We start from the raw sequence: 14,066 nt of genomic DNA, 5'->3' as shown, positions 1-14,066 counted from the left end.
GGGGGGCGCCCCCCCCCCCCCCCCCCAACACCGCGGCGCGCGCGGCTCCCTGGCACCGCCCGCTGCTCCCCCGCGCGCGCGCGCGCAACTTCCGGCCGCGCGCCCCTTTCCGGTGTCACGCGGCGGCGCCGCGCGCGCGTGGGGAAGGGGTGGGCGGCGCCATCTTTGTTGAGGGCGGGCGAGGGACCCGGGCCGGGCCGGGACCGGGAATGGGAACCGGGTGGGTGCCAGCGTTTCCTAAGTGGGGCAGGCCCAGGGCTGTGCCCCGGCAGCAGCAGCACAAGGAGCTGAGGCGGCAGGGCGGGCCCGTCCGGAGGGCACAGGGGGATGGCGGCCTGAACGCCAGTCCCTCACGCCTTGCACCCGAATCTTTCCGTTCCTAGAGTTCGTCACACGCCTCTCTCTGCCGTTCCCCGTTTCTGCCAGCAAAGGGGAAAACTTGAGTTCACCCGGAGCCCTCAGTGAAGCTCTCGGTGCCCGGCCCGGATCCCCCCTGGGCTGAAGGAGAAACCCTCGGGGCTGCTGAGCCTCGGGCGCTTCATCGGGCATCGGCCTCGGGAGGAATCAAGTTTTCTTTGCTGGAAAAACGTGGGGAACAGCAGAGTGGAGTCCAAAGTGTTAGAGGAATTCCTGGAACAGAAGGATTTGGGTACGGATCAGGCCCATCAAGGGCTGGGGTCGGGTGTGGCTCCCCAGCTCTCATTGCTCTCATTTCTCATCGCTGCCCTTCATTTTCACTGAGCAGCGCCCGGGGCTGCGGCTGTGCACACACACGAGATGCAGCAGAACTCCTCCGCGGGGCTCAGCCGGGTGCGTGATTCTGGTAACATGGGTCTGGTGCCTCTCCTCCCTGCCGGCCCGCATTCCCTGCGGATGAAAGCCACGCGATCCCAGCCGCCGCCGTTACCTGCCTCCCGCCACTGCTGCTCCTTCCTGCTCGGGAAAAGCAGCAGAACCTCCAGGTGTGTTTCCTCAGGTTGAACGCAGCTCCTGGGACACAGACCTGGCTGGCAGGGCAGCTGTGCAGGGGCAGAGTCCTGGGTGCCAGCGTTTCCTGGAGCCAAGGAAGCCCAGCACCGTTCCTGCCTTTTCAGCCATCCACCTGAAGGACTCTCCTGCCAGGAAGAGCTCCCACAACTCCTGCTGACAGACAAGACTTTTCAGGAAAAAGCTCTTTGATTTTGGCACAGTCGCCCCCAGGAATCTGAAGTTTGAGGAATGAAGGCTCTGGGAACTGAGAGCTCCTGAGGAGAGGATTGGGAAGATAAAACAAGGGGAATTTCTGAACAAAAATGACGTTTGCCTTTAAAAAAATCTCTTTTTTTTGAATGAGCTCGGAGCATTCTGGCTACCCTACTTGCAGTATCCACCGAGGACAAAGCCTCGGGCTAAATGAAATTCCTGCTTGCACAGCCCTGCAACGTGCAGATCCTCATCCTGAGAGGCTCAGCGTGGCCTGCCTGCTGCAGGGCCGGGGAGCTCTGCTGCTGGAAAGCCCCGGCTCGGGAGGAAGTCGGGAGCCCGCGCCACGCTCCCAGGAAAATGTGAAAAATGCGCGGGGAAGGAAAATTTTCCATTTTACAGAGCTGGGAGGGAACTGCATCCCTTCCCAGCAAGGCCCTTCCCTCCCTGGCAGCCACAGCCTCACCTCACGCTGCAAATCCCGAGCCTGGGCAGCTCCTAAGGAAAAATCCCCGCAGGGAAAGCAAAGTCAGAGCAAGCAGCAGAGCTCCCGAGCAGGGCAGGCCTCGGGCACCACCAGCACTGAGCTGCCCTCCCTGTCCTGCCAATAAAAAAAACCCTTACAAACATCTTACCAAGATTTAATGTACATTTATTCTTAACACGTGGAACATATAGTATAAAGATTTCATACTGAATAAATGATATTCATTAAGCCAAAAAAGGAAAAAAGGGAGGAATTTACATCAAGTTTTTAGCTACATCGTCTGAAATACAAATATGCAGAATTCATCACTGAAAAATCTCAATTGTGTTTCTTCATCAGGAACTTCAACTGAACCTAGAACTTTTTCACACCTCGATTAGAAAGAAAACAAAAACAGGAAAAAAATAAACTATAAGTTGATTGGCTGCTGAGACAGCAATGACTTTATACACAGAGACCTGTACAGCATCCTCCAGGGAGGGATGTCTGGCAAGAGATTAAATAATTGTGTCTCGCTTTTGCAGGTCATCAACTCGTTAACTCGTCATACTATAAAGGGTGGGAGGGGACAAAACTGCAGGAGTCTCAGGGTATGTGCAATGTACAACGTCATATATATATACACACGTGGCAGCGCTGGGCTGCAGCTAAAGGTTAAAACCAGTTCTAAGAGGTGATCTCAGGGTTATTCATACAATCAAGGAGGAAGAGAGAAAGAGGTCAGGGTGTTGTAGGTTCACACATTATACTTTGGGGGAAAAGCCTTTTTTTTTCTCCTCAACATTAACTAAAAACATTTTTAAAAACTACAGCTTGCTGCTGATCCAGCGTTTTTTTCTTTTTTTTTTTTATCCATGTGAGACATTATTACAGTATGTTTACAGTTTAAGGTGTACAGTACATGGAGTTCTACACGCTACTGCACAGGCCTCCCTTGGACAAGGTCTGTTCACAACTGGTAACTTCTTGGTTCCTGCAAGATTGTGAATGTACAACGATAAACCACACAGAGTTCAGCAGTCACTTTTTGTCCTTCAGAGTTTACCATTAAAAACAGTTATGAAAGTGGTGCCTGTCAACGGGATAACACGGCAAGTCGTCTTTCCCCAAACTCACTGTAAACGACAGTAACTTTGGTTAAAATAAAAAAAGTCTTCTATGTAGACAGAACTTTGTCTCCTTTAATAAGGGGTTTGGGACAAATCTGAGGGGCAGGGAAGGGGGAGAGGGGCCGGGGAGATCTTTCCCCGAGGGAGAAGCAGGACAGCGCAGGGCAGACAGTGGATTCTGAGGTGGTTTTGCATAAATAAAGGGCAACAGTCAGTTTCTAAGTTCTCCACTCACGCACACGCACACGGGGGCTCGGATCCCACAGCTGTCATGACTGGCCAATTAAAAACAGTACATCACAAATAACTTGTGAAACCAAAGAGTTCATCAAAGGCGACACGGAGATGTCCAAGAGCCGCGACTCGTACAAGGTGAACTCCGAGTGGTTCTCGTCCACCTTGGCCAGGGCCAGCAGCGCGCGGGCGGCGCGGCGCATCATGTCCACGCTGGTGGCCTCGAAGGGCGGGCTCTGCATGTGCATCAGCCCCGCCTGGCTCTGCTGGAACTGCGTGGCGGCCAGGCTGTCCTCCAGGAAGCCCAGCAGGTTGCCGATGCTGCCCTTCTGCACAGCGATGGCTCTGGCGGCCAGGCTGTCCCCCTGGGCCAGGTTGGCCAGCAGCACCACGGCCATCTCCCGGCACACCGGGTTCTTTCTGTCACTGAGGAACCGCACCATGGTGCTGTACAGCTTCTCCAAGCGGCTGAACGGCGGCGTGGCGAGGATCAAATCCACGTTGTTGTCCTGGATGCTGAGTTTGCTGAGTGTTTCCAAAACCAGTCTCTGAGGGGAGAGGACAGCGTTGGGTCCCAGTGTCGGAAAGGGATCCTGGGCCTCTGCTGAGGGACACACTGCCCAGTGGAGGAGTCCATCCAGGATAGGCAAACAGATGCTTTCCGGGTAAGGGGAGAGGTCCAGCTGCCCAGAAATGTTGGCCAACGTGACCAGTGTGTTTTCACGCAGCATCTCCAAACAGTCCCACCACCACTCCACCTTGTTGCAGCTCACCCCCTGGTCCTGCTCCTCCTCTTTCTCGTAGGTCAGGGGCGCCTGTTTGCGTTCTGGATGCTTGTGGTGTAGGAGGATCAGTTTCCCTAGAATCAGCAGCAGCCCAGGGTGTTTGGACATTTCAAAGTCATTGCCCGGCACAAACGATAAACTCCTGATGATGTTGGAGACGCAGATGCAGCGCTTGGCCAGAGAGTCCTGCCAGTCCAGGAGGGTGCAGAGCGGCGTCTCGTCCTTACTGTGGGGTTCATCCTCCAGGATTTTTATATTTCTGTGGCTCTGAGCTGGACTGATGACAAAGGGAAACTTGCTGCTCTCCTTCGCCGTTTCCGAAGCTTTGACCTCTTCCTCCTCCCCCGGCAGGGAGCCCGGGCATGCCGAGAGCATGTCGTCCATGGTGGCAGTTATCCTCTTCTCCGAGGAGCCGTCGGGCGCAGGAGCCTCCCCTTCCCTGGGGCTCGGGTTGCTCTCGGCTGCTGAACGTTTCCTCAAGGCAGAGGAGCAGGAAGCTCGTTTGTGAGGCAAGGGCAGCTCGGTCTTGCTCTCGAAGTGTGTCTGGATGTGCTCGGTGGTGTCCCCGCCGCCGATGCGCCAGTGCAGGAGCCCGCTGTCGAACTCCTGCACCCGGCCCAGCTTGTCCGAGTAATCCACCACGAAGGGGTCGTTCTTCTGCACCACCTTCACTGGAAGCTTGTCGAATTTACTCACTAGCTTCTCCTCGCTGCTCTCTAGAGGTACTTTGTCCTTGCTTGAAAACGCAGCCTCCTCCTCTTCCTCATCCTCCTCTTCCTCCTCGCAGTTCAGGCTCCGTGGCTCATCGTCCTCCTCCCCTTCTTCAGGGGAGGAAGCTGAAGATTTGCAGAACCTTTCAGGATCTAATAGTGTTCTTTGCCCTGGGTCTCCTACCTCGTATTCCTTCAGGATTCCAAAGATCTCAATCAGGCAGCGCCGGAAATATTCCACCAAGAGCTCCAGCAAGCCTGGCAGCTGCAGGGGGGGAGAAAAACAGGAGGGGAGGAAGGAACAGCCATCAGAAAACAACTCAGGCCAACACATGCAGGGCAGAGAGTTTAAGCAGTGCTAGCAATTAACGGTGCTTCTCGTTCTGGCAATAAATGGTGCAGAAGAGAGGTTTTTGTCCTCTGAGAAAAGGGACAAAAGCAGGCATTGGCTGTCAGTATCCAAACTGTCCCCCTGTGCTCTCGGTTGTGTCTCCCCCCTGGGTAACTCCCAGGGAAGGCCTCTGCACACACACAGATCACTCAGGCCAGGGAGTGACCGCTCACAGCTGCCCCCACCCCACGCTCCAGGTAGAGGCTGCAGGAGCTGCTGGCTGCCACCTGGCTGACAGAAACCCCTGCAGCATCAGCACTTCAAAGACCTGCCCCAGAGAGCATCTGCACCCACCTGGCTGAGGTTGAAGGTCATGATGCTGTTGTCATCATAGAGCAGGATGTTTATGGTATCTAAGGCCCACGTACTTTCAGCCAGCAGCCCCGACTTCAGAGACATCATCACTCTCCAGGCTTCAGGAGTTCCTGTAACATAAACACATGATACTTCCAGCTCCTGGAGTTTCAAAACAAAAAGGAGACACTTGATACTGATTTGGACCTGTGAAGAGCAGAGCCTGGTTAAGATGATGTACAGGCTGTGTCTACCACCAACCTGCCCGCAGGCAGTGCCAGAATAAGGGCTCAGAACACATTTACCCTATAAAAATGCCTCTTTTTTCCAAAGCCAGCAGAGCCCTCTGCTTGGCAGGATTGCACCGAGGGGCCAAGGCAGCAGGACCCCTCAGCAGGCTCCAGCAGAAAGGCAGGAGCTCCCTCTTACCGATATCTTTTGCCGTCAGCCGCCTCCTCTGCTTCAGCACAGGTTGCGTGGCCTCCACCGAGCCCGGCGGGAAGGTGATGTCCCGTCGGATCATGGGAGGCTGCACAGCTGCTGGTGTGATGTGCGAGGCGGGCACGGGCGGCCCCGCCTTCTGCATCTTCATCCCCGAGTGCAGGAACGGGGATTTACTGGGAGAAGTGCGGTTCTCCAGAGGTCTGGGCAGAGGTGCTGGGCTGGATACCTGAGGAATGTGATTCTGCATGCTGGGGGGGGTCTGGTAGTTGGACTGGGGGGGCCTGGTCATGGGGGGCACGGGGGCGGAGGGGCCGTAGGGAGGTTGCCTGTTCCCGTGGGAAGGCCATGGTCCCTCGTGGTTGACCCTCTGGTCTGAATGCAGGATTTCATCTGTTCGAGTGACCCCGTGGTAGGCGGGGCCCTGGGGCGCCGCGCCCGAGCTCTGCCGGTTGGGGTAACTGCCGTAGCCCAGCTCGTTCCTGCCCTGCCACAGGGCCCCTTGCTGGGGACCCTCGGGGGCCGGCTGGATGGGGCCCCCCATCATCTGCGGGGGGATGTTCTGCTGGGCGCCGGAGCCGGGGGCGGCCGAGACCCTGTCCCTGCCGAACTGGAAGGGGAACTGGCTCTGGCCGGCGCGGCGCTCGGCCGGGTACGTGCTGCCGTACTGGTTGTACAGGTCCTGCTGCGGCGAGGGCTGCGCCGGCGGCTGCTGGCTGGGCTGCTGCGGCTGCGCCGGGGGCAGCTGCTGCTGGGGCTGGCCCTGCCCCGAGCTGTAGGGAACGTTGTAGAGCTCGCCCTCGTGCCGCTTGGCGGGGAGGCCGTAGCTGCCGTCCATCGGCCGCTTGTAGTTCTGCGGGAGGAGAGAGGCACAGACAAGGCCGGGTCAGTGGGAATTCGGGATTGTTTTTCTGGAGGGGTTTTAAGCGCTGGAAGGGGCTGCACAGGGAGGTGGTGCAGTCACCATCCCTGAGTTCTCCAAGAGACGCCTGAAGGCGGCTCTCAGTGCTCTGCCCGGGGTGACGAGGCGGTGCTCGGGCACACGTTGGACTCATTGGTCCCAGAGGTCTGTCCAACCTCACTGATTCCATGAAACAGAGGAGCCAAAGCTCTGGGCAGAGGCCCCAGAGCCAGAGGATCTGCCCCACGGCAGGGCCTGGGAGAGGCTCTGTCTCCTCGCTGGCCGTACCCAGTGTGAAAGTTGGATCAGTTGTTCCGTTTCACACGCCGTGGCCACAATTCCTTGTGGCTGCCTGGGGAGGTTCCCTGTGGATTCCACAAGGATGCCTCGGGGGCAGGAGTCTGCCCACAGAAAGGGCTTTCCTGCAGAAAAGGCTCAGCTCTACTCTGCATTCACCACAAACCAGACCAGACACTGGCACTTGCTTCCTCCCACATCCAGGAATCTTATCAGACCCCATTTCTCTCATTTCCCAGGCCTCTGCTCAAGTGTCAGACAAAATGCATTAAAAACTGTTGTACTTCCTGCTTCTTCCTTTCCTGTGGATCTCAAAACATCTTGCTGAAAGGAGCAAGAAGGCTTCTCACCCCTAATTCTTTTAAGTGCAAACGGAGAAAACAGCCAACTGCTGCCCAAATGAAAATCCAGGCTCTCTCTTGCCTCCAAGGTCTGAGCTGTAGCTGCTGTGGAGGCTATTCAGACACTCCACGGTCATAACTGGCTTCAGATGGAGCTCTAGGGCTTCAAAGATGACAAGTTCCAGAGTAACTCGAACTCTTGGCTCCGAGCCCCGTGGCTCTGGTTGCAGAGCCAAACTGCAGAGCAGTTGGAATTATTCTTAGCACAGCTCAGTGAGTGCCCTCTCTATACTCTCCTAAACCATAGGACTTAAAATTATCAGGAAAACATTATGGGTCCTGGCATGGATACAAAGAGCAAGTCGTATGTGAGGATTATGGAAAGGGCTGCACGTTCATTCAAACTGTCCTGAAACAAACCTGAAGGGTTTGGGAACAGCAAGGAGGAGGAGGCAGCAGGGCCATGGAGTCTGAAACCTCTGGTTGCAGGATGAGAAATGGAAAGATCAAAAAAATCCCCTGGTTTGTGCAGAACAATCCACCTGAAACAGCTCTCCTGAACGACCCAGGACTTACACCAAAGAAAGTCATCACTTGGACCAAAAGTGTTACAGGAACAGGATGGGATTCAGAAAGTTCCAGAGGGAAAGAGTCCAATAAAGCTTCCTGACCTTCTGCTACCTGACCAGAGCATGCAAACCACACAACCTCCATTCTCAGAACACTGTTTTGTTAACACAGCACTGGGAACGTTAATTAAAACTTTTTAGAATTGTTTGCAAATGGGAGAAAAATCTTCCAAAGTATAAAATCAGGTTGGAGCACCCTGGGAAGTTGTCCCTGCCCATGGCAGGAGGTGGCACTGGATGGGCTTTAAGGTCTCTTCACCCAAGGCACTGTGTGATTCTGTGATGAGGTACCTAATTCTTCACATTCATAAAGCAAAAGCACGGCCCAGAGAGTTTTCATCTTCCCCTCTTCACAAAGAGCACAGGTAAAACTCCCAGCTGAGCCAGCTGGGGCTCACCCACCTGCTGCTGCTGCTGATACATGGTGGTTTGCTGGCTGGGGAAGGGGCTGCCCGAGGATGTGCCTTGAGTGGAGAATTGATTGCCATAGGAATCATGTCTGGAGGAGAGAGAGATGTGTCAGAGTCACCGCGACAGGCCGGCAGCCCCGGCTGGGCCCGGCAGCCCCTGGCACAGACCTTTGCTGCTGCTGCTGCTGCTGGGGGTAGCGGCTGGGCGAGTACATGCCCGAGTCGGGCGCGGCGGGCAGGATGCTGGGCTGGGGGGTGCCGCTGCCCAGGCTGCCCTCGGGCCCCAGCCCCGGCTCCGTCCTGCGGGGAGAGAGGCAGAGAGAAACCCACGGCATCAGCACCGTGCGTGGCGTGGCACGGGCTGCCCCGCTCGTGGCAGTGAGCAGGGGGCCCGGCAGGGCAGGGCAGGGCAGCACCCACCTGACCCTGTCGTAGGGGGCTCCGTAGGAGTAGTGCTGCCGCTGGCCCATGGCCATGTTGCCCATGCCGGGGCCGGCGGCGCGGTTGTAAGGGTCACCCATGCCACTGTTGGGACCCTGCCCTGAGGACATGAAGGGGTCGCTTCCTGGAGCTGGAAGAGAACGAGAACCACTGATCACACCTGCCTTGCCTTAGGAAAAGACTTCTGAGGTTCTGGGCAGGAAGGGCGAGCAGGGGGTGCCCTGCAGCATTTGCAGCACCCAGGCAGACAGGGATGAGGCTCCAGCAGGAGATGATCCCTCACCTTTCCTCATACTGCTGTAGGGATCTTTATTTGGCTCGTAAGACATGCGACCCATCATGTCAGAGGTATTCATGCTGGGCTGGTACCCTGGATTTGGAGTCATGGAGTTCCGTTTCTGGAACGCAGGATCACTGCCATCTGCAAAGGCATCCTGAAGGCCCACCGAGTTACTCCTGTTCCAAAAAAGCCCCACAAAGACACATTACAGAAGTCCATGATGGTCCTCAGGATACTCTTCCTCACATGCTCCCTCTCAGGTGCTGCCATCCCCTCCAAGGTCCAGAGCTAAGAGGAACTGCCCTTCCACAATGCTCTCCTCAGACCCAACCCCAAAATTAAAGAATATTCACACAAGATGTTGCTGTCAGCCATGAAGGAAGGAGCCAAGCTGTGGAGTCCCACCAAAACAGGCACCAAGGCCCCAACATCTGCAGCAATGACCCCGAGGTGACCCACCCCCAGCAGTGGTGCCATACCTGATGCCTGGCAAAGGGGGCATCTGACTGTGAGGCGTCGACGCTGGAGTTGGTGGCTTCAAGTCTCCTCCTTCTGCCATGGAGCTGCTGGTGGACTGAGGTGTCTGAGGGCCCTGCATGGAGCCTGAACCCGCTGCAAGAGGAGGAATGTGGGGTGAGCAGCTTTGCACCCTATGGATGCAACCCTGAACCTCCCAGAGCCTCGAGAACAGAGAGTCCTTTGAGGAAGAGACAGATGAAGTACGGCCAAGAAAGCACGAGGAGCTCAACAGTTCAAGGACAGGCTGGGCCAGGCTCCCCAGAAGAACCTAAAGCTGAGAGGCTGTGTCTCTGCTCATCTTAACCCTGTTCCCTTTTCCACACCATGGTCCTGTGTGGTGCTTCCCACGTTATCTTGCCAGAGCTGATGCTCTGGAGGGCACCACGTGGCAGGAACGTGGGGCTCCTGCCAAGTGACAACCACTGGTGTGCCTGTCACCTCCACATCCCCCCCAGCCTGTCCTGGGTGTCTCAGGATCTCCCCACGGATGGAAACCTCAGCTGAAGCCACCAGGTACCCTGAAGGAGGCTGCTCTGTCTGCTCTGCCCTTCCAGAGCAGTGAATCCACCAGTGAAGCACCACTCCCAGGGATTCCTGGAACAGGGAATGCCGGATCTTTCACTGCAGGACTAAACCCGTCCAGCAGGTTCCCTGCACGTCCCAGCTTTCTGCTCCACTGAGCCTTGACCAAACTCCCCCTGTGTAATCCAGCTGTGCTGGAGCTCCAGCAGCTCTCCCCTGGCCCGGGATCGCTGTGACAGCATCAGCTCAGGTTCAGCCTCTCCTCGCAGCTGGCAAGAGCTGAACTCTTAATTAATGTTTCCATTAGTTCCGTCCCCAGCACCCGATATCCCTCAGCTTCAGCCCTGCTGGCTGATGAGTCATTTCAGCTATTCATTAAAATCCTCCGAGGTCACGTCCAGGCCATGTTTGTTTACACCCCACCTTCCTGGCACCCTGTCCTCTGCTCTGGGGAGGGCTGGGGGAGGAAGGGCAGCAGGAGCTCCTGGGCAGTCTCACTCACAGCCCCTCCCTGGCAGCCCAGCCCTGCTGCTTCCCCCAGGAACTGGCTCTGGAAAGGCCCTGGGACATTCCCAAGACATTCCCAGAGACATTCCCTGAGATATTCCCAAGACATTCCCTGAGACATTCTCTGAGATATTCCCAAGACATTCCCAAGACATTCCCTGAGATATTCCCAAGACATTCCCAGGACATTCCCTGAGACATTCCCAGGACATTCCCAAGACATTCCCTGAGATATTCCCTGAGACATTCCCAATACATTCCCTGAGACATTCCCAAGACATTCCCAGGACATTCCCAGGACATTCCCTGCCTCGCTGCCATTTGGTGTTTGTCCCCAGCTCCTGCTGTCCCTCCCACTCACAAACTCACACAGAGCTGGAGCAGGGCCAGCTCCACGCTCTGGGAATTCCAAGCCGAGGTACCTCCCTGGGGACTCTGCCAGAGGGAACCTGCAGGGCTTCCAGGAAGCTCCCAGTGCCCATGAGGGAATTCCCAGTTCCCTCTGGCCACCGTTGCTGGGACACTTCTGGGTGCTGAGGGTGGGATGGGCACTGCATGGAGAGCTCTGGCAGCAGGAGCTCCACCTCTGCAGCCTCAGGAAGGGGTTAATGGAGAGCAGCACAGTAAACCCTCACCATTCCCAAAGTTCTGCAGGAGTGAATTTGGCACAACAGGCTGAAATGGAGAGCAAGCCAAAGCCAACAGGTTGTGAGGTCTGCAAGGAGAGCAAACCACGTGTGTGGGACAGCAGAGCCCTTCAGCCAAACGGTGAAATGGCTTCACAACGTCCCCCTGTTGTCCACAGGTTCCCAAACAGGGAATTTGTTCTCATCCAGGCAATTCCCTGGGGGACAGGAGCGTGTGGGGCCCTGGAAGAGCAGCACCCACCAGGGCTCCACACTGCCCCGGGGCTCTGGAGCTGGGCTGACAGAGCATCTTCTGTCCTGCCCTACAGCCCCAGGCCCCGAGAGGAAGAAAAGGAAAGTGAAAGAGGAGCAGGGACACGCTGGGTGATTCAGCAGAAAGGCTCAGAGGCAGCAGCCAGCTGCAGGGCTGCCTCTCCCCTCCCCAGCTGAGGGAGTCTGGAGCAAAGCCCCGGAGAGAAGGGCTTGAACTGCAAATGCAGCAGAGTCCTCTCAGAGCAGGACCCAAACGTGCAGAGCTGGGGGTCAGAGCCCTGCAAATCCCTTCTGCTGATGTGCTGGAGCAGGAGCTCAGCCCAGGCAGAGCCAGCCCCTTCACAAACACCACGTGAGCAAAACAAAACAAAATCTGATGCAGCACCCAATCCAGTCTGACACATACCCAGAGCTACAACAAGTCTAAAGTGGCTTCCTAAAAATCTCAGCTCTCTCTAAATAAACTCCAAATGCTCTCAACAGCTTTGTTCCACTGCCTCTGGGGGCAAGAAAGGGTTTTGGAAATAAAGTGGGATTGGATTTGTGGTGTAGGTTGGGCAGAACTCAGAGCCACTTTGCACAGAGGTTCAGTCTGATGGCACAGAAGTTACTTTATCTTGCAGAACACACCAGGGCTGAAGCTCCACTGGGGCAGGTTTCCTGACCAGTGACAAGACATGATTTAGCTCTTTACAAACCCCCCCTGCAGCTGGAAGGAGAAATGTGGCCCAGCAGAGCACTGGGACAGTTGCACTGTCCCTGAAGGTTCAGCAGGGCTGGGACACAACTGCACTGCAGTCAGAAGAGGTTCATTATTCTGCTCCTCAGGAGCCAGACGAAGATGGTGCCAGGTTTCAGGACCAAAAAGGCATTTTTTTGCAAACATTATGGGAACTTCAAAGCAGACCAAGTTTTTGTTTCACCTACATGAGCAGGCTCCTGACCAGAAAAAGCATCTGAAGTTTTTTAGTTATAAGACAAACTGGAAAACTCAAGCTTAAAGAAGAGTTGGCAAATTCAGCAGCAATTCAAGCAATGAACTCAATGCAAATGAGACAGAAAATATCAGACTTTCCAAAGACTAAAGAGTACAACGTGCATGGCTGGCCTGCATGTCTTTTCTTTTTTTTTGTTTAACAAATCTGAATTGAGCATTATGCTTAAATATTCAGAAACAGAAGCACCCCACCAAATCTGAAACAACAGCAAGGGTGCATTTTAAAGATCCCTAAAGCACCCAGCTTGTTGTAGGCCTCCAGTGCTCTGAGCAGAGCCTCAGAATGTCCCCCCTGGCTCCTGCTGAGGCTGAGAGCAGAATTCCTGAGGAGGGTGAGTGCACACCCACATGCAGCCTCTCCTCCCAGAAGGCATCACTGGCACAGTCCAAACAGCTTTTGGGTTCCCAAACACCAGCAGTAACAAGGGCTGCTCTTGGAGCCACCCTGCAGGGAAACTCCAGAGCTCTCTCTCCACCAGACTCTCACCAGGCAGAGATGCAGCAGCAAGCACAGAGGTGTGTGTGTTTATTTTTAGGTTTTCCTTTTTCTCAAGCTTAATCCAGAGCTTGGACACACAAAACTGAACTATCCCAAGAGGCTCACCTCACTCCCAGTCTCATCCACTCCCTCTTTACCAAAGCATTTTTATCCTGCACAGCCAGAGAACAGGGGGGGCTTTCTGGCAGTTTGGACCAGCCTGGCCCAGAGCACCGTGCCACAGACCCTCTGCTCACACCCCCAGTGCCCAAACCAGGGCCTGGCCTCACCTGGAGATGGAGGCTGGATCTTGGTCTGGGATTTCTTTGAGTCAGCAGCTGCAAAGATGTCTGGAGGGGGGTCCTCGCCGCGCTCGATCTTGCACTCGAAGGCGTACAGACACTGGATGTACTGCTTCTTCAGGGAGCTGGCTGCACTGCTCGACGTGCCCACGTTCAGGTTGGTGGCCAGCTCGCGCCACTTCTTGTTTTTGTTGACCTGCACAACCAAACAGGAGGCTGTGAACTCCAAATCCCAGCTGTACCTCCTCCAAGAGGAGCAACCAGCCCTTCCCAGCTCACAAAGGATGCACTGAGAGCTAAGCAGAGCAGCCCCAAAACTGCTGAACTCCCTTCTTCACCTACAGAAAACTTCTCAGATTCACAGGGACAGACTGCAAATCAAATTAGTCACGAGGTCAGCTGACAGCCAGATGCAGAGACAAAGACAGTGTCACCAATCTTTGCACTGGGCAAAGCAGGAAAAAGGGCTTGGATTGGATCTGGCCACAGACGTTCTCACCCAGACAAAGGGAGAGCAGACATCTGGCTCACTTATAGAGTGCTGGGTTTTATTTACAGAAATAAAACAGCTAAAATGTGGCTAAATGGGAATTCATGGCTCACATCTGGCCACAAAGCTGATCTCTGTGCAGCTGTGCCCCCTGGCTGGGCTCACTGACCTGAGTCAATCCCCCGATCTCCTTGACAGAGATGTAGAGCCTGTACAGGTCCAGGGGCTTCCTGCCCACGGCTGGCAGGTTGGTCATGCCCATGGCCTTCTCCTCGGTGAAGGCCAGGTAACGATCCACCCACAGCTTCCTCTCGGGCTCCCCACCCAGCTCGTACAGCTTGGTGATCTTCTCGTTGGTCGTGGTAGAGGAACTGGACTTCTAGGAGAAGGAAAGAGAGATCAGGACTGAGCAGCACAACA

The 14,066-nt window shown here is 55.4% G+C and overlaps 1 protein-coding gene and 1 long non-coding RNA gene across 3 annotated transcripts in view; one reads left to right on the top strand and one right to left on the bottom strand.

Moving 5' to 3' along the window:
* Positions 1-245: 245 nt before the first annotated feature.
* Positions 246-2,832, top strand: LOC121351206. The gene is made up of 2 exons (XR_005954764.1): positions 246-649; positions 746-2,832. It is a non-coding gene; the product is annotated as an uncharacterized LOC121351206 (long non-coding RNA).
* Positions 1,814-14,066, bottom strand: part of ARID1A (AT-rich interaction domain 1A) — a 32,066-nt gene continuing 19,813 nt past the window's right edge. Inside the window, exons 10-19 of one of the 2 annotated variants that reach the window (XM_041463142.1) lie at positions 13,816-14,025; positions 13,145-13,352; positions 9,412-9,544; positions 8,936-9,108; positions 8,632-8,782; positions 8,380-8,511; positions 8,204-8,300; positions 5,622-6,486; positions 5,193-5,323; positions 1,814-4,772 (exon numbers count right to left, since the gene is read on the bottom strand). In XM_041463142.1, coding sequence (XP_041319076.1) covers positions 3,048-4,772; positions 5,193-5,323; positions 5,622-6,486; positions 8,204-8,300; positions 8,380-8,511; positions 8,632-8,782; positions 8,936-9,108; positions 9,412-9,544; positions 13,145-13,352; positions 13,816-14,025 — 3,825 coding nt within the window. In that variant the 3' untranslated portion in view covers positions 1,814-3,047. The remainder of the gene's footprint in view (positions 4,773-5,192; positions 5,324-5,621; positions 6,487-8,203; positions 8,301-8,379; positions 8,512-8,631; positions 8,783-8,935; positions 9,109-9,411; positions 9,545-13,144; positions 13,353-13,815; positions 14,026-14,066) is intronic. The other variant, XM_041463143.1, reaches the window with a different exon arrangement.

Source organism: Pyrgilauda ruficollis, unplaced genomic scaffold (assembly GCF_017590135.1).
Source record: "Pyrgilauda ruficollis isolate IOZ18807 unplaced genomic scaffold, ASM1759013v1 scaffold162, whole genome shotgun sequence".
Lineage (NCBI taxonomy): Eukaryota > Metazoa > Chordata > Aves > Passeriformes > Passeridae > Pyrgilauda > Pyrgilauda ruficollis.
Note: the sequence above shows the minus strand (reverse complement) of the source record. Positions and strands in the feature narration are given on the sequence as shown.